This window comes from Odocoileus virginianus, chromosome 31 (assembly GCF_023699985.2).
Source record: "Odocoileus virginianus isolate 20LAN1187 ecotype Illinois chromosome 31, Ovbor_1.2, whole genome shotgun sequence".
Taxonomy (NCBI): Eukaryota; Metazoa; Chordata; class Mammalia; order Artiodactyla; family Cervidae; genus Odocoileus; species Odocoileus virginianus.
The window spans coordinates 17,971,062-17,994,503 of record NC_069704.1 but is presented as its reverse complement, the minus strand read 5'-3'; the positions used below and the strand labels follow the sequence as shown (position 1 = coordinate 17,994,503).

General features: G+C 36.7%; 1 protein-coding gene across 1 annotated transcript in view; it reads left to right on the top strand.

Moving 5' to 3' along the window:
• Positions 1–2,261: 2,261 nt before the first annotated feature.
• Positions 2,262–23,442, top strand: part of SMC2 (structural maintenance of chromosomes 2) — a 49,245-nt gene continuing 28,064 nt past the window's right edge. Inside the window, exons 1-14 of the mRNA XM_020909006.2 lie at positions 2,262–2,571; positions 3,669–3,893; positions 4,518–4,667; positions 6,613–6,735; positions 7,336–7,374; positions 9,800–9,910; positions 10,102–10,146; positions 11,418–11,651; positions 14,066–14,215; positions 17,316–17,549; positions 19,128–19,287; positions 19,797–19,914; positions 20,666–20,804; positions 21,400–21,519. Coding sequence (XP_020764665.1) covers positions 3,726–3,893; positions 4,518–4,667; positions 6,613–6,735; positions 7,336–7,374; positions 9,800–9,910; positions 10,102–10,146; positions 11,418–11,651; positions 14,066–14,215; positions 17,316–17,549; positions 19,128–19,287; positions 19,797–19,914; positions 20,666–20,804; positions 21,400–21,519 — 1,791 coding nt within the window. The 5' untranslated portion in view covers positions 2,262–2,571; positions 3,669–3,725. The remainder of the gene's footprint in view (positions 2,572–3,668; positions 3,894–4,517; positions 4,668–6,612; positions 6,736–7,335; positions 7,375–9,799; positions 9,911–10,101; positions 10,147–11,417; positions 11,652–14,065; positions 14,216–17,315; positions 17,550–19,127; positions 19,288–19,796; positions 19,915–20,665; positions 20,805–21,399; positions 21,520–23,442) is intronic.

Below are 23,442 nucleotides of genomic sequence, written 5' to 3'. Positions count from 1 at the left end.
GCTGTAGACCTCTCCTTTTATAGGCAATTTTCACTATAATTACTTTTAGTGGAAGTAGTTAGATGTGTATATTTTTATAACTACCCAGAAGTCCTTATACAGCAAAAGTGTATTTGCATGTATTTTTTTATCCATTTGACATAAATAATATCAGCTGGTTATTAATTTATTAAAATAGTGCAAAGGCTAACAATCTCTGTCCTAACACATTTTCACCCCAAAGAACTATTTATTTCACAACCTGATAAAATCCACATTAGGGTCTGTTTGCAAATTAAAATTCTTCATTCTCAAAGAGATGAAATGAGGAGAACATAATTGAAAAGAAATGTATTTAAGACTAAAGAGAATCAATATCAAAGATAACCGCTTGACTAAATGATGTTAGGCCTGTAACGACTGACTTACCTAAGTGGGTGAGATAAGAGTAAATAAAGTAATTTTTCTTATACAAACAGAAAACCCCCACAAAACTTTTAATTCTCCCAAGTAGAAAAGATTTTCAAATCAATGGCCCATTCTTGGTAGCCTGACTGGCGTCCAATACTGCAAAGTCAATCGAGGCCAAGAAAGCAACTTCAAATATACAACCTAAAATAGCACGCTGGCCGCATCATCTCTTTTATACATCACCTAGGGAAAGCACCATGGAACACTATGAAGCTATGTCCTTCCTAATTCATTAGTATCAACATGCTTAACTGTGAGTAAACTGGCTGGGTTTTTTTTGTTTTTTTTCTTTGATCTGAAAGAGAAACGTGCACCCCAATGTTCATCGCAGCACTGTTTATAATAGCCAGGACATGGAAGCAACCCAGATGCCCATCAGCAGACGAATGGATGAGGAAGCTGTGGTACATATACACCATGGAATATTACTCAGCCATTAAAAAGAATTCATTTGAATCAGTTCTAATGAGATGGATGAAACTGGAGCCCATTATACAGAGTGAAGTAAGCCAGAAAGATAAAGACCATTACAGTATACTAACACATATATATGGACTTTAGAAAGATGGTAACGAGAACCCTATATGCAAAACAGAAAAAGAGACTCAGATGTATAGAACAGACTTGTGGACTCTGGGAGAAGGCGAGGGTGGGATGTTTCAAGAGAACAGCATTGAAACATGTATATTACCTAGGGTGAAACAGATCACAGCCCAGGTTGGATGCATGAGACAAGTGCTCGGGCCTGGTGCACTGGGAAGACCCAGAGGGATCGGGTGGAGAGGGGGGACTGGGATGGGGAATACATGTAAATCCATGGCTAATTCATTTCAATGTATGACAAAAACTACTGTAATGATGTAAAGTAATTAGCCTCCAACTAATAAAAATAAATGAAAAAAATAAAAAAATAAAAACAAAACAAAACAAAAAAAAAAAGAAAAACACACACTGATAACAGCATCTGTTATTACTAGCACTGGAGACTGTACATGAAGAGAAGTAAAAATACTAGCTCTAGAGCAAGACTGTGTGGACGCACACCTCAGCTTCCCCGCTTACTACTTGGAATAAGTTGCTTAACCTGGGGCTCAGTTTGCTCATTTGTAAAATGAGAACAATAACACGGATTTCATAGGGTTGCTAAGATTTTAAAAAGCGCCTGAAACGCATCCTGGCACCTGAAATCAATAAATATCAGCTGTGTTGCCCCTAAAATTCTCTGAAATGTTAGTTCTGCCATTGCTTATCATTCCACAGCTTTTCAGAGAAACGAGGGGAACTCCTATTCGTCCAGCATCTACTATCAGCCCCACTCAACTTCTCCCGCCGGCGCTGCACAACTCTGGTGACCGCCTTATCGGCCCTTTGGGACCGGAAACCCAAGCCCGCCGGGGTTCTCTGCAGGCGAGGGGCGGAGCCAGAACGCGATCGACAGTCCTCAGAAGTTCGTCCGGCGCCGCCCCAGCCGCAACAAGGCGCAGCTTCCATTGAGAGAACCCTGGCCCAGCCCAGGGGGATTCTGAGGCAGAACGAGGAGACCGACACGAAGCCATCCTGCATTCGGTACTCGGAGACCACGGGGGCCTGCTCCACTGAGTCCCGCCGGGCCTGAGGGGAGGCGGGGCTTCCCGGGCGCGACGGTGGCCAGACCCGGCCTGCGGCAGGGCGGGGCCTGCGAGCGCGAGGCCCCCAGGCTGAGGTGCGGGGCTGCCCGAGGTGTGCCGGATACCGGGCTCAACATTTGCCCCCAGCTTCTTTAGTCCTCAGGTCCGACCCGCCGCTTTTCCTGAGCCGCTACCTTCTCGACCTTCTTTTCTATCTCTTTGTCCCTTTAACTGCTTGATGGAAGAGAAAAATGGAACCTTTAAGTCAGGCATCTCTGAGGCATCAGCCAATGGAATAGGTAGTGGAGGTGGGGTCCTGCGCTCGCGCCGAAATTCAAAGGCAAAAATAGTTCCGCCCCGGTTCCGCGCGCGGGGTAAATGTAGGAGCAGCTTTGGTGGCGTTCGCCTCTTAGCGCCCGAAGCCGGGCAAGACTGGCGCACTCTTCGCCCTAGAGATTAGGAAGAGCTTCGGCGGCGCCTCAAGCCCAGGCGACCTGACGCAGCGGCGAGGCAGGTGCGTGCGCGCGGCCGGTTGGGCCTAGCCTGGCATTCCTGGCGGGAGATGGGCGTCGGGGGCTGGGGAGCAGAGTAGCAAGGAATTTCAGAGTAAATTTAGTCCTAAAGGGATTCCTGGCAGAATGACTAGTTCCTGTCCAACCTTGGAGTAGGGCGAGCAAGGGTTGACAGAAAGGCCTGGTGGGGCGAGGGAAGAGCCTGAGTAAAAGCAAAAGCCTTCGGGTATTTATCTGGGGTATGTCTACTGATATTTAAGAAATATTTACAGACCACCCGCCCATCCCGCGCCTTCGTGTTAGGCAGTATTCTGGCATACAACGGTGAATGTAGAAGATGCTACCGAAGATTACATTATGATAGGTTGGGTAGAGCAATAAATAAGTACTGATTAGTGTCAGCTGTAAGTCCGTGAAGGAAAAAGAAAGCAGAGGGAGGGGATGGGTAGAGGGTACTTTTTTATACACGAGAGTCGGAAAGGAACCTAGTTAGGTGACGTTTGAGTAAAGACTTGAGGGATATAAAGGAGAGTGAGCCGTGTCAGTGTCCGGGAGAAGTGCATTCTGGGCGAAGGGGATGCGATGGTAAATGATCAGTAATCTGTGTTAGCTGGAGTATGATAACGGTGGAAGATCATGAGCCTGGAGAAGTAGCTGGTTGGCTTCCAGGTTCAATTAATTTCTGCGTGTGTGCGTGCTAAGTCACTTCAGTCGTGTTTGACTCTTTGCGACCCTATGGATTGTAGATTACCAGGCTCCTCTGTCCATGAGGATTCTCCAGGAAAGAATCCTGGAGTGGGTTGCCCTGCCCTCCTCCAGGGGATCTTCCCAGCCCAGGGATGGAACCCACATCTCCCGTGGCTCCAGCGTTGCAAGAGGATTCCTTTGTCGCTGAGCCACCGGGGAAGCCCAGTTAACTTCTAAATAGAGGCTAATTCTTATATATTTTTAAGTTAAAGAAAGATACCTTTACATCAGAGGAAATGACTTTGCAAGTGGCTGTTTTATTTCTATTGCGCTGTCATTCTTATGGTTTAGTCTGTTTATTATGATTCCAGTTTTACATTGCACTTATGCGTTGTTTTTCTGTTTTGTACAGAACTGCTTTGTGGCTTGATTCCTAGCAGAGATTTACCTGTCCAAGTCAGTAGTTAAAATGCACATTAAGTCAATCATCCTTGAGGGATTCAAATCCTATGCTCAGAGGACTGAAGTCAATGGTTTTGACCCTCTGTTCAATGCTATCACTGGTTTAAATGGTAGTGGAAAATCCAACATATTGGACTCCATCTGCTTTTTGCTGGGCATCTCCAACCTGTCTCAGGTAAAGTGTAAACTTTCTGACTTAGGTGAATTTAAGTTTGAGGAACCTCAAGGGAATCTTTACACTTGGAGAGAGCCAGTATTACGAATATTCTCTTCATTTGCATTTTTATGTGAATTATCTTCTACCTCACTGCAGTCCTTTAAAGGTAGGTATTACTACTCCATATTTTAGGTGAGAAGGTAGAAACTTAGAGGAGTTGCTTAAGGTTAATCTTCTTAAGATGTTTGAAGCAACACTGAAACTCACACATTCTCATTCCGGTTTGTATCCTTTCCACCTGCCCCCACCCTCATTATAATGCCTTTTCGGGATCTACTATTGGGATTGAATGAATAGTGAAATTTTTAGACACTGTCTTTCCTTAAATTTTTCAAAAGAGCTCTTGTTAAGAAATGAGTGGAAAACAGTTTAGTTCAGGATTTAAAAAGTCCTATGGAGAGAGAGACCCATTTCAGGTCGATGCCCATTTTCTTTGCTTTCCTTGCCTATGAATACCACTTCCTGTTCTTGACTTCTTAATGGATACTACATGGGTGGTTTTCCAACAGCAAGAAAGCTATTTTTAGTGCTATTTTGTGCAGTACTGAGTATTGTAACTGATAAACTTTTCCTTTATTTTAGGTTCGGGCTTCTAACTTACAAGATTTAGTTTACAAAAATGGGCAAGCTGGTATTACAAAAGCCTTGGTGTCAATCACCTTTGATAATTCTGACAAAAAGCAGAGTCCTTTAGGATTTGAGGTTCATGATGAAATTACAGTAACAAGGCAGGTGAGTGACTACTAAATATTTGGTTACCTAAAAACTTACATGTCTCAGGTGCATTTTGGCAATACAATTACTGGAAAGTTTATGAGCAATCTGATGGATCAAATACTTAAGATTCCTTAAGAATATCTTGTTTTGCTTAAGCAAATTCCACCATTTACCAAGTGGATTGAAAGGGATGTGAAATCCATCTGTGCAAGCACTCAGCCATGCTCATTTAAACCATAAACCATGCACTTGAGTCTCTCTATGCTGGCACACCTGTAGCTCTTGGGATCTCACTGTTTTCTGAGGTAACCCATTCTGTTTTTGGAAATTAGCAAGTTATTCTTGCAAGTTGAGCCATACCATAGTGTTGTTTTCAAGTTTTACGCATAAATCCTAGTTATCTTGAGAGCACCAAGAGAACATGTAATTTATTCTTTATTTCAATGTATCAGTGTTCTTCTGTAAGTCTGTTTTCTCAGCTAAATTCTCTAGGTCTTTCAATTGATATTTAGTTGTTCCTAGGTCTTCCACTTGTCTCATCACATGGAATGCAAATTTGCTCCAGTTGTATTTATGTGCGCACACACGCACGCACACACATACACATATTTTAATGCTTGGCACTTCAAATTGCATGGACCAGAATTGGTCTGGCTGGGACAGTATTAAGCAGAATTGTCACTTCTTTCATTTTAAGTACTCTAGTTTTATTTTTCTCAATATGATGTTAAAGAGTTCATGATTTATTATGAATTCATATCTGATTTACTTAAAATCAGTCTAACTTGTTCATGTTATTACTTAGCCATATACTACCATTTCTGCATCTAAGTAGGTCCTTGAAACCAATGGAGGACCTAAACGTTTGCCCCTTAAAATCTTTTTTAAGATTATTATAATCAGACCGTGTTTTCAGTTTGTCCGAGTTTTATCTTTAAAAATTGTTAATTCTCATTTACTCTTCATCTTAGCATTATGTAGCTTATAGATTTCCGTCTCTATTTTAATGAAAACTCTGGTTGGGAAAAAGAAAAAAGGATTGACTAGATTGGGACAAAATCCTGTTCTCTGTCATTAAGCATCTATCAAATAATTACCTTTCAGGATTTTAAGAAAACCTGCTGCTAATCTAATCCAAATTCCTGTCCTCTTGTGGTCCATATGACTCTGTCTTCTCCAGAATTTTGTTATAAAGACTTCCTTGAACTTCTTTAGGATATATTAGGATTGTTGTTCAAATATTAATAAATGATCTACCACCCTAATACTGTCAGGAAAATAAGTGAAGTCATTTATTTACTATTTATTAAGTGCTTGATGTGTGCTGGGCATTCTCAAATGCACTGGGAAATACAGATAGAAAGAATGAGAAACAAGTCTTGTCTCTAAGGACTTCAGCAGATGGGTGAGGCAGTCATACCTCCAAAATGACATGTACATGCTGTGGTAGACTGAACAAGCTGCTGTCCAGTGTAAGTTGTTCTTGTTAAACCCGTGCTGCAGTTCCATGATTATTCTTTTTCTTTCAAATATTCACAGGTCTTGTCTTTTACTAGTTTTAGAGTCTTAGCAAGGATTGTTACTAAAACTGTGTCTTTCATTTTTAGTATTTGACTCCTTTGGAAATCAAAAAGTGGAGGAAGATGGGTCAGCCTTTGAGTATGGAAAGTAGTAGAAGAGGGTGGTCAGGGATAGAAGCTCCATTCTGTACACCCTCGGAAACAGGAAGGTCGAGAGCACCTTAAAGACCTAGTTGCGCGTGGGAGGCTAGGAGGTCCTAGATTAGGAGCTGGTCTCACATTGTTTTTGACCACATTATACTTTCTTCACTATTTACCCTAGATTCATTTTATTTATCATTAGTTGGAAAAAAACAAATAAAAGATGTATTTGGGAATTTATCATCTTAGCTCAAGATACATGTGTTCATTTATGTCTTTTAAAATTCTTTCCTTTGCAGGTAGTTATTGGTGGCAGAAATAAATATTTAATCAATGGAGTAAATGCAAACAATACCAGAGTATACGATCTCTTCTGTTCTGTTGGTCTTAATGTTAACAACCCTCACTTTCTCATCATGCAGGTATTTTGTTTGTGGACTTTATATCTCTTTCATAATAGTTTTGGCATCTTTTTTTAACTTACAGGAGAAATACTTCTGTTTCGATATTTCATTTTTTAATTTGTTTTTAGGCTGATGTTTGGACATCTGTTAATAAATGTGGGTTAGTTGTTTGTACTCACGTGTTCTAGTATATTGCATACATTTGAATTTTAAAGACTATCTGGAGTTAAGTTTCTTTGACTTATCTTGAAGGGCTATTCTAAAAAATCAAGAGATGTTCAATAATTATGCCAACATTTATTTACATGCTTACCCATTTTAGAGTTGCAGACTTCTACATCATTACCTGTCTCAGAAATACAGTCTTGAGTTAACTTTGTATTATTTATGTAATTCATATCACTGGTAAGAAAGTAAGTAGCAAAATTCTAGAATTATAAGCTACCCTTGTTCTCAAATCTTAAAAAAGAAACACCTTTTCATGTAGGTGGGAGAAATAACTGCCCAAAGATTGGTATATTAGGATATAACAGCTTTAGTACAGATAAACAAGAATGCATTTAGGTTATTCTTTCTGAATTTACCGTTATTGCAGTAAGTTTGTCATTTTATTTTCAGGGCAGAATTACAAAAGTGATGAATATGAAACCTCCAGAGGTAAGAGCACTCTTTAAGCACAGTAAAGATGGTCATTGTAGATATTGTCTTAATCTTTTAGGTAATAAATTTTTAAACATAATTTTTCCATTATTAAAATTCTTGGTAACGTTTATTTAAGAGTGATTAGTGGAGAAAATAATTTTGTTTTTTAATATTTGACACCATGCCCTAGTTTTTTTTTAAGTGATATAATGTAAACTTTCAGAGCCTTAGTTTCCTCATCCATAAACTGGAGTCTGTAACCTTTACCTCAAGATCTGTTCTGAGGATTAAATCAGAATCTTTAAAAGAAGTAAAAGGAAAGTCCTAGGACCTTGTTAAACAGTTTTTTTAAAGTTATTTTTTTAATTGAGATATAATTGATAAAGTAGTTTCAGGTGTACACCAAAAAGGTTTGATACATATACAATATTCAGTATATGTGTATATCACAAAATGATCACCACAGTTTAGTCAGCATTGATCACTGTATATCACATCTTTCAGAATTTTTTTGAAGATGAGAAGTTTTAAATTATACTCTCTGCAGTTTTCAAATACGCAGTTAAGTATCATCAACTATAGTCACCATGCCATACATTACATCCCCAGGACCTTTTATTTTATAACTGGCGCTTTAACTTTTGCTCACCACCTATCCCCCACCTCTGTCAGCCAACAATCTGCTTTTTGTATCTGTGAGTTCAGTTTTGGGGTTTTTTTTGGGAAAGAGCCTACATGTAAGTGAAATTATACTGTATTATCTTTCTGTCAGACTTATTTCCCTTGTGTTCTATCCATGCTGTTGCAAGTGGCAGGATTTCCTTTTTGTATGTGTAAATAACATTCTGTTTAATTTATATGTATATTATATTCTTTATCCATTCATCCATCAGTGGACACTTGGATTGTTTCCATGTCTTTACTGTTACAAATGATGTTACAGTGTACATGGAAGTGCAGATATCTTTTCAAATTAGTGTCTTTTGTTCCTTCAGATAAATGACCTGAAGTGGAATTATTGGATCGTTTAGTAGTTATTTTTAATTTTTTGAGGAACCTCCATGCTGTTTTCCATAATGGATAAACCAGTTTATAGTCCCACAAACAGTACACATGTTTTCCCTTTTCTCCACATCCTCACCAGTCTTTGTTATTTTTTGTCTTTTTAATAAAAGCCATTCTAACTGGTGATGTCTCATTGTGGTTTTTATTTGTATTTGCCTGATTTGTATTTTTGGATGGTTTCCTTTCCTGTGCATAAGCTTTTTAGTTTGATGGAGTCTTGCTTGTTTATTTTTGGTTTTAGTGCCTTTGCTTTTGGTATCAAATCCAAAAAAAAAAAAAAAAAAATCATCACTAACACAGGCTTTGGGAGCTTACCAGTTACTTTTTTTCTAGGAGGTTTATGTGCCCTTACAGTATTAAAAGAAATTTTGGTTCTAAAGTAGCTTTTCTCAGCTGGTGTTCCATGTCATCGTTAAACCCTATAGGAAGAGATTTGAGTGAAATTAATTCACTAGATCCAATGGATTGCTTAAGACATTAAGACTTAATTTTGTTTTGGAGCCCCCTTGAGAAGAGCTGGTATGAAGGGATAAATGTTTTGTATAAGAGCAAAGGCTCTCTTGGTATGTTTATCTATGCAGAAGAACTAAAAGATGGCTGACTGAAGATACTGGTCTGGTTTAACCGTAGGTCACACTTACTTTCTTCAGGTAACATCTTAAGGGAAAACTTCTCATTCAAAATCTGCCCAATATATAGAAATCAAACTGGTTTTCAGAGAAATAACCCTCTTGAGATAGGGATTGATAGTAATTAGAAGCTTCTGATAAAGGAGTGCTAAAAAATTGTCCTTATGAAATTATAATTAGTATTTGCCTTTTTCAGTGTACCTCTCACATGAATTACTTTACTTCTCAATGACACCGAGATACTTTTAGTCCTCAGCAGATGAAGAAAGAGAGGAACAGGGAAAATGAAATTACTTGCCCAAGTTCTAAAACTATATGCCACAGTTGGAATGTAAATGTTAGGCCGTGCTTCGTCCTTGGAGGAACAAAACAGCTGAAGTCTCACTTGGAACAGTTTTAAGCAGAAATTTATAAAATGAAATATTGGTTAGCTTTTACTTTCTTCTTATATTTGAAGGAAAAGAGAAAGAAAGAATTACTGGCTTCAGTTTTCAATGATAGGTACTCTGGAACCTCAGTGTAGCATAAAGTTTGATTTTAGAATTGGAGTGAAGGCCAGAAATGTTTGTTGAATCTTAGGGTTATAGATAATATGTACATTTTTCCCATGTACTTAACTATTATGGTCCTTTACTATTTTGTTAAGATGCTTCATGAAGTTAAGGCCTTAAGTAATATCCTAATGTAAATTCCAATGAGACTCACTGGCTTTGATTATTAAAACATTAATGCAATCATCTTTCCAGATTTTGTCCATGATAGAAGAAGCAGCTGGAACCAGGATGTATGAATACAAAAAACAAAATGCTCAGAGGACTATAGAAAAAAAGGAGGCTAAGCTGAGAGAAATTAAGACGGTAATTAAATTTATATAAAATATTTTTAGGGAAGCAATACTTTGTTTTAGAGTTTCTCTGCTGTAAAGAGGGAAATTTTACCACACCTGTCCTCTCCCCAGCCTTTGTTCAGTTTTCCTTAGTCTTCTCCCTTTTAAATTTCTTTAATGATACTTCACATACTCAAAAATAGTTTTTCCTTTATTTTCCAGATACTTGAAGAAGAAATTACTCCAACCATTCAAAAATTAAAAGAGGTGTGTACTATATATGTGAGGACAGCCAGCTAGAATGTCTCTCAAAATTGGTGATGCATCCATGATGATACACATGGGGGTGACACATGTACCACTCCTCAGAAATGTTTCTTGGAGATGAGATAAGGAGTTAGAGTTGACAGTCTACGCTCAACCTTCTACTTATAGAGGACAGTGCGCTTCATACCTGTTAAGTCATAATGGTTTTAGAGATTGACTGTCATAATCTCAGAAAACAGCATGCCAGATTTTCATTCTTTGTTGAAGACAAGTGTAAATCTAAATTTTCCTGGATAGTTAGAATTGAGTGGAATAAATACTTCTTAAAGATATGGCACTCTTAGAAGCTCTTGGTAGAGTGAGTAACTTCTAGGGTAAGAGGGGCTATCACTGCAATTACTGCTGTCAAGGCAGTTAGTAGACAATAGGTATTGAAACAGATGGCTGTTTTCTCTATAATCTTTGCACTTCTGACATCATATCACTGTTTCAGTGAAAGTATTTTAAATCATGTATTTAGAAATTTCTTAAATGTTCATTAAAATTTGATAGTTCTCAAGCTCTCTTCTGATCCATACAGTAGCATCAATGTAGTTGGAAAAACTGAAAAATTGTGAACTTGAAGGTTCTGCCTTTTATATGTATGATTCAGGACAAAAACACGAGATCATGAGTTTAAACTTAGGTGTCATATTTGATTTTGCCAAATTCTATATCTAATAACATGAAGAGCTCATTTAATCACCTTGAATTTGTTTCTTCATCTGCAGATTAGGAATTTTCATTGTTAACTTTGTTCTAGTAGGTCCCAATGGGAATCAAGTTTAGTAATATGTGAGCAAATATTTATACATATAGTTACATGAATGAATGTAGGGTGGGCATCTTGGTAATAGTACTACAAAATACATTTAATAGTGTATCATTCATAGTTTTATAGACTTAATTCCCACCAGTCTATGAATCTTATGTCCATATTTCTTTGTTAATCCCAACTGTGGTTATATAATCCCAACTGTGTGGTTATATTTGAGAAGAAATAGCCACAAAGAATTCACTAAAGATGACATTATGCTATCAAAAAAGCCATAGTTCTAATGTTGTTTGAAGTTTCCTAAAATTAATAGTCCATAATTACTCAAGTTTTAGACAAAATCCGTTATATTTATTTTGTAATGGGAAACTTTATGTGTTGTTGTATTTAAATTCTTTCCAAATTTGTTTAAAAATATTAATGTAGAGTTACACTTAATTGGTGATTTCTCTTTTAGGAAAGATCTTCCTACTTGGAGTACCAAAAGCTATTGAGAGAAATAGAACATCTGAGTCGTTTATATATAGCTTATCAGTTTTTGCTGGCTGAAGATACTAAAGAACGCTCAGCTGAGGCATTAAAAGAAATGCAGGATAAAATTATGAAGCTTCAAGAAGAAGTGTCTGAGAATGATAAAAAAATAAAAGCACTTAGTCATGAAATAGAAGAGTTGGAAAAAAGAAAAGATAAGGTCAGACATGTGTAAGAATAATAATACACTGAAAAATATTAAATAATGTAACTATTTTGGATTTACTGGGCATTATGTTCTCTGTTGAAAAAAATTTATCGTAAAGTATGATAATAATATAGTTTCAGCTCAGTTGCTCAGCTGTGTCTGACTCTCTGCGAAACCATGGACTGCAGCATACCAGGCCTCACTGTCCATCACCAACACCTGGAGTTTACTCAGATTCATGTCTATCAAGTTGGTGATGCCATCCAACCATCTCATACTCTGTCGTCCCCTTCTCCTCTTGCCTTCAGTCTTTCTTAGCGTCAGGGTCTTTTCAAATGAGTCAGTTCTTCGCATCAGGTGGCCAAAGTATTGGAGTTTCAGCATCAGTCCTTCCAGTGAATATTCAGGACTGAATTCCTTTAGGATGGACTAGTTGGATCTCCTTGCAGTCCAAGGGACTCTTAAGAGTTCTCCAACACCACAGTTCAAAAGCATCAATTCTTTGGTGCTCAGCTTTATTTATAGTCCAACTCGCATATCCATACATGACTCCTGGAAAAACCATTGCTTTGACTAGACTGACCTTTATTGGCAAAGTAATGTCTCTGCTTTTTAATATGCTGTCTAGTTTGGTCATAACTTTCCTTCCAAGGAGCAAGCATCTTTTAATTTCATGGCTGCAGTCACCATCTGCAGTGATTTTGGAGCCCAAAAGAATAAAGTCAGCCACTTGTTTCCCCGTCTGTTTGCTGTGAAGTGATGGGACCAATTGCCATGATCTTAGTTTTTGAATGTTGAGTTTTAAGCCAACTTTTTCACTCTCCTCTTTCACTTTCATCAAGAGGCTCTTTAGTTCTTCTTCACTTTCTGCCATAAGGATTGTGTCACCTGCATATCTGATGTTATTGATATTTCTCCCAGCAATTTTGATTCCAGCTTGTGCTTCCTCCAGCCCAGCATTTCTCATGATGTACTCTGCATATAAGTTAAATAAGCAGGATGACAATATACAGCCTTGATGTACTCCTTTTCCTATTTGGAACCAGTCTATTGTTCCATGACCTGTTCTAACTGTTGCTTCTTGACCTGCATAGAGAGTTCTCAAGAGGCAGGTCAGGTCGTCTGGTATTCCCAACTCTCAGAATTTTCCACAGTTCATTGTGATCCGCAGTCAAAGACTTTGGCATAGTCAATAAAGCAGAAATAGATATTTTTCTGGAACTCTTGCTTTTTTGATGATCCAGTGGATGTTGGCAATTTGATCTTTGGTTCCTCTGCCTTTTCTAAATCCATCTTGAACATCGGGAAGTTCACAGTTCATGTACTGTTGAAGCCTGGCTTGGAGAATTTTGAGTATTCCTTTACTAGCGTGTGAGATGAGTACAGTTGTGCCGTAGTTTGAGCATTCTTTGGCATTGCCTTTCTTTGGGATTGGAATGAAAATTGACCTTTCCAGTCCTGTGGCCACTGCTGAGCTTTCCAAACTTGTTGGCATATTCAGTGCAGCACTTTCACAGCATCATCTTTTAGGATTTGAAATAGCTCAACTGGAATTCCATCACCTCCACTAGCTTTGCTTGTATTGATGCTTACTAAGGCCCACTTGACTTTGGATTCTAGGATGTCTGGCTCTAGGTGAATGATCACACCATCATGATTATCTGGGTCTTAAAGATCTTTTTTGTATAGTTGTTCTGTGTATTCTTTCCACCTCTTAACATCTTCTGTTAGGTCCATACCATTTGTGTGCTTTATTGTGCCCATCTTTGCATGAAAATTTCCTTGGTATCTCTAATTTTCTTGAAGAGATCTCTAGTCTTTCCCATTCTTTTGTTTTCCTCTATTTCTTTGCATTGATCACTGAGGAAGGCTTTCTTATTTCTCCTTGCTATTTGGAACTCTGCATTCAAATGAGTATATCTTTCATTTCTCCTTTGCCTTTCGCTTCTCTTTCTTTTCACAGCTATTTGTAATGCCTCCTCAGACAACTTTTGTGCCTTTTTGCATTTCTTAGTGATGGTATCGATCCCTGCCTCCTGTACAGTGTCATGAACCTCCATCCATAGTTCTTCAGGCACTCTTGTCCATCAGATCTAATCCTTTGATTCTTTCTCACTTCCACTGTATAATCATAAGGGACTTGATTTAGGTCATACCTGAATGGTCTAGTGGTTTTCCCTACTTTCTTCAATTTAAGTCTGAATCTGACAATCAGGAGTTCATGATCTGAGCCACAGTCAGCTCCTGATCTTGTTTTTGCTGACTGTATAGATCTTTGGCTGCAAAGAATATAATCAATCTGCTTCAGTATTGATTGTCTGGTGATGTCCATGGGTAGAGTCCATAGTTTATTAAAAATAAATGTATATAAATTATACACTAACAAATTTTTAAGTACATGATTGAATTGGTGCATTTGATTATAGGAAGTTGGAGGTATACTTCGATCCTTAGAAGATGCTCTTACAGAAGCTCAGCGAGTTAATACTAAATCTCAAAGTGCCTTTGATTTCAAGAAGAAGAATCTGGCAAGTGAAGAGAACAAACGCAAAGAACTGGAGAAAAATATGGCAGAGGTAAGCAAATAAAAAGTGTAATTTAATTCTAGTAATACACATTTCTCCATTCTGTTAATATTTATTGAATGCCTGCTGTAGACCCAGGGTAATTGTTTAGGCTAGGATGTAGCAACTAACAAAATGACAATAATGAACAAAATGCCTCGTGGGTCTTCATTCCAATGAGGAAAACGATGATAAAGAAAATAAGTGAAATATGTAGTATGTTATACAGTGGTGACTGATGAGGAGAAAAAAAGCAGTGGATAGGCTTAGTATTGGGCAGAGAGGTACAATTTGGAATTTTAAATTGGGTAGACATTAAAGGTCTCATTGGGAGGCCTCTATTTCATTAGAGACCTGATGGTGGTCAGAGAATGACATAGATGGATTGGGAGGCTGTGGGGGAAGATGTTCCAGACAAAAGAACAGCAGTTGCCCCAAGTGCCTCGGGTATTGGAAAAGCAGAGAGAAGTAAGGCTGGTTACCACTGAGTAGTAGACATGGGGTGTAGGATCACATGTGGTTTTGCAAAATATGTGAAGGACTGCTCTTTATTCTGAGTGGCATGGAAGCTGCTGGAGTTGGTTGAGCACAAGTGTGACATTTTAATATTTTAGTAGTACTGTTCTTGCTGTTTTGAGGATAAATTAAAAATAAAGGGCAGAAGTAGAGAAACCGGGTAGTGGTAGTGCAGGTGATAGTCCTTGGATAGATAGAAGGTGGAATATTAGAGAAGTTGTGGGATTTTATGTGTACTTTAAGGGTAGGTCCAACAGATATACCCAGCAGATTTTTTTTCTCATTGAAGTATAGTTCGTTGGTTTAGAATGTTGTTTTCTGCTGTGCAGCAAAGTGACTCAGTTATACATGTATTTTGTTTTTTTTATTTTCTTTTCCATTATGGTTTATCACAGGATATTGAATGTAGTTCCCTTCGTTACACAGTAAGACCTTTTTGTTTATCTATCCCATACGTAACAGTGTGTACCTGCTAATCCCAGACTCCCAGTCCTTCCCACCCCTTCCCACTCTTCCCCTCGGCAACAGGTCTGTTCTCTGTGTCTGTCTTTCTATTTTGTAGATAAGTTCATTTGTATCATATTTTAGATCCCACATACAAGTGATGCCATGATGTTTGTCTTTCTCTTTGTGACTGACTTCACTCAGTATGATAACCTGTAGGTCCATTCCTTGGTATCCATTGGTCCAGTGGCAACTTTTCATTCTTTTTAATGTCTGAGTAATATTCAGTGTGTGTGTAACATCTTCTTTATCAGTTCATCTGTCAATCGACACTTAAGTTTTCCCCATGTCTTTGCTATTATAAATAGTGCCCAGCAGATTGGTGTTTGAATATGAAAGAGGACTGAAGGATAACTCCAGAGTTCAGTTGTTGACAGTTTGAAATATGGTTACCATTTGTTGAATGGAGAATAATAGGCTTGAGAGCTAGTTAGACATCTAAGTAGAGATATTGATTTGATAGTTGAAAATACGAACTTTGAATCCAAGTTAGAAATGCAAATCAAAATACGTATTTTAGCATGCACCAGGGCTGGTGGTCAGACTTCTTTATATATACTCATTTCTTCAGTGATCCCATCCAGCTCTGAACCCCTCAATACCATCTACATGTTGATGCCTTTCAAACCTGTACTTAACCTTGACTCCTTCTTTGAAGGATTCATTTGTCCAGCTATTTAATTGACATTTTTATATGGATGATTTTAAAAAATCTAAAACTTAGCATATCCAAAATAGAACTCTTAAAGTTTCCTCACCTACCCAAACCTGCCTGAGCTACTGAATTTTCCTCATGCAAGTAATGATGCTGTTCACTGCAGAACCTGGAGTCCTCCTGAATTTTCCGCTTTCTCCCAACCCTGTGGTGTCTAATTCATTGACAGATTTTGTTGATTTTAAAAATATATCCAGAATATCCAGATATATATGTATATCCAGAATACAGCCACCTTTCACACCTCTTTCACTCCTCACGTGGTTCATACCATCACCTCCCAGGAACTCAGTAGTACTCAGTAGTATCCTCATTAGCTGCCTTTTTTTTACTTGCTTACTGTGCTCCAGCCACAGTTCTTCCAATACCCAAGCATATTCCTCAGAGCTTGGCAAGTGTACCATCTCCCTAGTATTAGCATGGTCACACCTTTTGTTTCATTTAGATTTCTGCTCAAAATGTCATCACAAAAAGACCTTTCTTCATCATTCTTAAAACAGTAGTTCCATCATTTTTTGTTTTATTTGTTTACTATGTCTTCTACCTTAGAAATGTAGGCTCACTGAGGACCCTGTGTCTTTAATGTCTTTAATAATGCCTGGTACATGGTAAATATCTAATAAATACCCAGTGAATCATGAATTAAGTGAGCCAGATTTCTGATCACTTTGATGTAAATACAACTAGATTTCTTTTTTTCCTTTAGTGCTGGTATCTTTACAGCATTAGATATCTGGTTATTAGAATTTAAGTGAGAATGTTAGTCTTTCAGTTGTTCCAGCTCTTTGTGATCCGATTGACTGTAGCCTGCTAGGCTCTTCTGTCCGTGGAATTCTACAGGCAAGAAGACTGGAGTGGGTGACCATTCCCTTCTCCAGAGGATCTTCCTGACCCAGGGATTGAACTGGGGTCTCCTGCATTGCAGGCAGATTCTTTACTTACTCTATGAACCACCAGGGAAGCTGTTCCCATAATAACTTAATACTTTATGGCCTTTAATAGTTCATTAAAGCATTTTCATATACATGCTCTTAATCCTGAAATATCTTTTATGCTTGGGGTAGAGTGGATATTATTTCAATATTATAGTTTTAGAACCTGATTTTTAGTTGTTTCAAGTGGTTTGTTTAAATTTGCAATAATATTTTAACTCATTCTCTCTCAGATTTGACTACAACATGGAATGAAGGTATTTCTATTAGAATAAGAGGTACATTTATCCTAAAAACTGAGAAATTTCAACATGGGAATAAAATATTTAAAATTATGGTTAAATTGCCATGTTCAAATTTGTATGAAATTTGATGACATTAAATGTATATGTGTTTCAGTGGTTTTCTAAAATATAATGCTTTCCAATTTCAAACTCTTTTAAAGGATTCTAAAACTTTAGCAGCAAAGGAAAAAGAGGTTAAAAAAATAACAGATGGACTAAGTGCCCTTCAAGAAGCAAGTAATAGAGACGCTGAAGCTTTGGCCACTGCACAGCAGCACTTTAATGCCGTTTCCGCTGGTCTGTCCAGCAGTGAAGACGGAGCAGAAGCAACTCTTGCTGGTCAGATGATGGCCTGTAAAAATGACATAAGTAAAACTCAGACAGAAGCCAAACAGGTAAGTATAGACAGTAAGAACTATGTGATTGCAGTTTTTATTTATTATTATTTTTATTTTTTTGTGAAGCTCCTTCACACTATGCTTTGGCAGTTGTTAAACAAAATGTTGAAAATATTCAGATAACTATCATGGAACTTGTTTATTACATTCTGCTGCTCCTTATAGCACCTAAAACAATGAAATTCAACTATATTGATTGCTACCTATTGACAATGTCAGTATAAGATGCCATAAGGCATAAAATACCTTTATAGATTAATTGAAATTTTAAGTGCAATAAATGCTGTGTTCTGTTTTCAGCATTGTATGGAATACTTAAGAGTGTATTTGTTTTCATCTTTTTGGTATTTTATTGACATTATAAAGTTGAAGTTTTAAGCTTTAATAGGAAAACAAAAACCACTACAATATTGTAAAGTAATTAGCCTCCAACTAATAAAAATAAATGGAAAAATAAAATAAAATATGCACAGGGCAGTTGAAAAAAAAAAGAAAACAAAAGCATCATCTTCATTTATATGCCTCCACACTTAGTTTTTTTTAATTTTTGTGTCTGAAATTTTGTAATGTTCTCGTTGGAAGTGTTGATATCTCTACCTCCCTTTTATCCCCATTTCAGTCTTTGGTTTCCCTACTCTGATTTCATAATCTTCAACAGCTTTTCCATCTATTAAAATGGTTTTCAGATTTGTTTAGTTAGTTGTGCAGCTTGGAAGTCCTGTGAACACAGGAGTTTTGATGGCAGAAGGAAAAAAATGTATACACACATGCATTCTTCTATTTTTTAATGAAAACTCATCTTTAAAAGTATATGCAGGACTCATCATTTATAAAAATATATGTACATTAAAAATGTATTAATCCTGTTCAAGGTTTCAATCATATATTTGCAACTTTTTCATTCAAAGGTGATGGTTGCAAAAAATTTGTAAATCAACAGAAAAACTTTAAAGTCCTTTCAGCTTTTTTGTTAACCTATTTTACATTGGGAACAATCCAACATTATTCCATTTTAAAGGAAGGATACACTCATTTAGATTTTAGAATACTGGTTCATGGTTTTAAGGAATAGTGCTCACTTATATAAACTACAGCATTTCAGTGTCAAACTTACAGCATATAAATTTTTCTGTCAACTTAGCATCCCTTTCCTATATACTTTTATTCCTCATCAGTACAGTTAGATGCACAGTTGGACAGCATAAATATATATAAGTGCAAATAAGCACACCTAAGTGAAAAAGAAGGAAGTGATTTCTAGCTTTCTATTTTCAATTTGATCAGCTAATGACAATTCTTTGATATTAATCCTTGAGCTCATTGATGTTAGTTTTATAAATATTAAAAATATAGACTTAAATTATAAGATATTTAATGATTTGAGCAGATATTCATTTATGTTCTGAGTAGTATTTTGAGAAGAATACATTGGGAAATGATTGACCTGTTGATATACTGATCCAAGTAGTCAGTTAAATTTTCAAGGCTGATGTCTCTTAAAACAATCTAAATCTGTGGCCATTTTATCTCTAGCACTATCTGCCTCATAGGCCATTATATGTTTTTCTGTTACAGGCTCAGATGAAGTTGAAACATGCCCAGCAAGAATTAAAGACTAAACAAACAGAAATTAAGAAGATGGATAGTGGCTATAGGAAAGATCAAGAAGCATTAGAAGCTGTGAAAAAACTTAAAGAGAAACTTGAAACTGAAATGAAAAGGCTAAATTATGAAGGTATGCCTTTAAAGACATGATGTTAAATCATTAGGAAGTAGTGATTATTAATAGAAACTTAAATAGTAAGTAGGAAATTTTTTTATCTCATTAATGTTAATGGGAATTAGTATAGAAATTATAATCAGAAAAATATTGAAGTATAAAACAATCCTTTGAATTTTTGAAACCTCTGTATTGAGCATTTCCTACTCCTTCCTCAGTACTGAGTATTAATCACTCTGAAGTGCTACTTGAAAACTCAGAAACGTTATTTATATATTTCTACATTAGTTAGGTGTCCAATTCATATGTTTCTTGGCATGAAAATGATTTTATGTGTTGAAAATATGTCTGCTTGACACAACAGAAATTCAAATGTTAAGTATGCTTTTCTTTAATATTTATCAGATTTGCATTTTGCTTTTAGAAATGCTTTGGAAATAGAGATTACTAATATTTTCCTTAAAACAGTAGAATATTTGAGTTTCTAAAGCTTGGTTTCAATTTACTTATGGCTTACTGTTCAGAAAACAAGGAGGAAAGCCTTCTGGAAAGGCACAGGCAGCTATCTCGTGATATCAGTAGATTGAAAGAAACGGATGAAGCTCTCTTGGCCAGATTTCCCAATCTGCGGTTTGCCTATAGGTAAGAGTTAAATCTTGAATTTGAACATGGTAGTAACTAGGATATATTTTTGTATAAAAGTTACTATAAACTGCTTTTCCTTAATTGGTTTTTCTTTTTTTCCTTAAATCTTTATTGAATGTTTCAGATTTGTAGACGGGAAATTCTTGTGAAATTTAAGGCTACTAATGCCACTAATCTCAAGACCAAAATGAGGGGAATTAGTCCAAAAGTTTCTTTATTTTATCATTAATGTTAAGTAGCTATGTTAACATTTTACAACTTGTTTTATTAATGCTATCTGGCTTTTTTCTTGGAATACTTAATATATGTATTACAAAGATTAGAACATCAAAGTTACTTTTGTTACCTTGAAAACATTATGTATACTGAAAGATCTTTTGATTTTAAAACAATAGTCTATTAAGGGTACAATAACATATTTTATACATATTTTTAAAAACCAGGGTACATTAATTTATAAAAGCTTTATTACTAAAAAGGCTATCAGCTGACAAGGCAAGTTTGCCACAGAACTTCAATTTGTAAAAATCAAAATGACAACGGAAAACATCAATATTTGTGAAACACAATAAAAGGTGTGTCTATAGCTGGACAGTCATGAGACATTTGAAAATTTTTAATTTTGTTGAAACTACTGATTATTGTGCTTTCACTTTAATGTATCATCAGAAAGAGCTCTTGACTAGTAAAATACAACCTTTTCTATTTTCTTGTCTAAGATTAATTTTTGTCCACTTTTCCATTTTAGGGATCCAGAGAAGAACTGGAATAGAAATTGTGTGAAAGGACTTGTAGCTTCACTGATCAGTGTCAAAGATACTTCTGCAACCACTGCTTTAGAATTAGTGGCTGGGGACCGACTGTACAATGTTGTAGTAGACACAGAGGTAAACTGATTTTAATTAAAGGAAACATAATTGCTCTTAAAACTATAATAGCTGCTAGCTTGAAAAGTCATGTGCTCTTAGAAGAATTGGGTACTTCCTTGACGTTTTAAACTTCTTCTAAGGCAAATGCTGGGCTTCCCTGATGGATGGCTCAGCTGGTAAAGAATCCGCCTGCAGTGTGGGAGACCTGGGTTTGATCCCTGGGGTGGGAAGATCCCCTGGAGAAGGGAACGGCTACCCACTCCAGTGTTCTGGCCTGGAGAATTCCATGAACTATACAGTCCATGGAGTCGCAAAGAGTTGGACCTGACTGAGCAACTTTCACTTAAGGCTAAATGTTTATCTTTACAGGGTAAAATGATAGAGTTAATAACTTTTTTATTATGCTATTGATTATATTATATTTTATTAACATTATTCCAGAGGGAGTTGTATGCTAACTGCAGAGTCCAGAATGCATATGTCCGTCTTAGAATTTTGATTGTTCAGGATAGTAGGCACTGAGCATATTTGTAAATTCCTAAACTTGTACTGTTTCCATTTAAATGTTTTTTGTTATTAATATTTTTTTCATTTCTAATCCACAATGTTTTAGGTTACTGGAAAAAAGCTACTAGAAAAGGGGGAGTTGAAGCGTCGATATACTATAATTCCACTCAATAAAATTTCATCCAGATGTATTGCTCCAGAAACTCTGAGGATTGCTCAGAATCTTGTAAGTCTTTTTTTATATGCTTTGTCTGCATCTTAACTGTTTTTTTTTTTTAATTATAGAACATTAACTTTGTCCTCTGAAGTAAATTGGGATTTCAATCATATATCAAACCACAAAATTTTATTGTGTTACTGTGCTTTAAAAAGTTAAGATACCAAAGAGAATAAAATCAGCTTTTGTGAAATTAGATGGAAAGAGAATAGAAATGTTGGAGGACTGAAATTCCCTTTGATATTTTAAAGTTGTAAGATTAGAATGTCTTCTTTAAAAGATTTTTATTGAAATATAGTTGGTTTAAATGTGTTTTAGGTATACTGCTAAATGATTCAATTACACATACATGTGTATATCCATTAGTTTTCAGATTTTTTTTCCCATGTCGGTTACTACAGAATATTGAGTAGAGTTCCTTGTGCTAGACAGTAGGTTCTTGTTAGTTATCTGTCTTCTATTTGTGTGTTGTGAAGTCACTTTAGCCATGTCTGACTCTTTGTGACCCTGTGGACTGTAGCCTGCTAGGCTTCTCTGTCCCTGGGATTCTCCAGGCAAGAATACTGGAGTGGGTTGCCATGGCCTCCTCCAGGATCTTCCTGACCCAGGGATGGAACCTTCATCTCTCATACCTTCTGCATTGGCAGGTTGATTCTTTACCACTAACGCCACCTGGGGAGTAGAGTTCCCCGTGCTATACAGTAGGTCCTTGGTAGTTATCTGTTTTATTTATATTAGTGTGTAAATGTTAACCCCAGTCTCCTAATTTATTACTTCCCCTACATTTCCCCTTTGGTAGCCATAAGTGTGATTTTTGAAATCTGTTTTATAAATAAGTTCATTTGTATCAACTGAATTCTCTTAGCATTTGCTTGTCTGTAAAGCTTTTGATTTCTCTGTTGAATCTGAATGAGATCCTTCTGTGTAGAGTAAGCTCTTGGTTGTAGGTTTTTCTCTTTCATCACCAGGGCTTCCCTTGTGGCTCAGCTGGTAAAGAATCACCTGCAATGCTGGGTTCCATCCCTGGGTTGGGAAGATCCCCTGGAGAAGGGAACACCTACTCCAGTTTTCTGGGCTGGAGAATTCCATGGACTGTATAGTCCATGGAGTTGCAAAGAGTTGGACATGACTGAGCGACTCACTTTCACATGAAAAATTAAACTTTTGATTTCTGATTAATTAGAATTATAGCGCTTACAGAGGAATATAGGAATTCTGCAGGTTTTTTTCATGCCAGGCACACTTAAACCATATATAGTGATAACCATTATGGAACATAATCTGTCACTCTTGCAGAGATGCTTCTCTACTAGAGTTTTTCTAGATTGCCCACCAACCTGTGAACATACAAAGCAAGTAGCCAGGATATGCAATCAGCTGCTGAGCTAGATCAGGTTTCTAGTGAATAGATGAGTGCAAGGAAATATATTTAAAAGGCTACTGTGGTTGCATAATATTGATAAGAACATGAAACCAGTTTTAACTTTCAGTAGTGATATCAGTATTTGAGCAGGTATTCTAAGTTCATGAGTTGAAAAAACAATTCTGTGAAACCTGAAAGTGCATGTATAATTAAGATGATAAATGGATATTCAGTAAATTTCTGAAATTGAGAAGCCTTCAATGAAAATTGTTTATCAGGAGAAGAAAGATGAGTATAGAGTAAATAGGTGGTTATTTTGGTTAGTACTTCTTTTAGTTTGAAAAATCACCTTAGAGTCTAGAAGGAAGTTATTTTTGTCTTGGGTCAAGTTCCAGTGTTAGAAGTAAGTTGGGGTTTTAAGTAACAACAAAAGTACTTTTACCCAGATCCATTAGCCATACACACCGAATGGCAACTGCTATGTTAGAGGACGTTGCTGAACATGTTGCAGAGAGCTGCCTTCATTATGATTTCTGCTACTGCTACCCTCCTAAAGTATATTAGGTTGT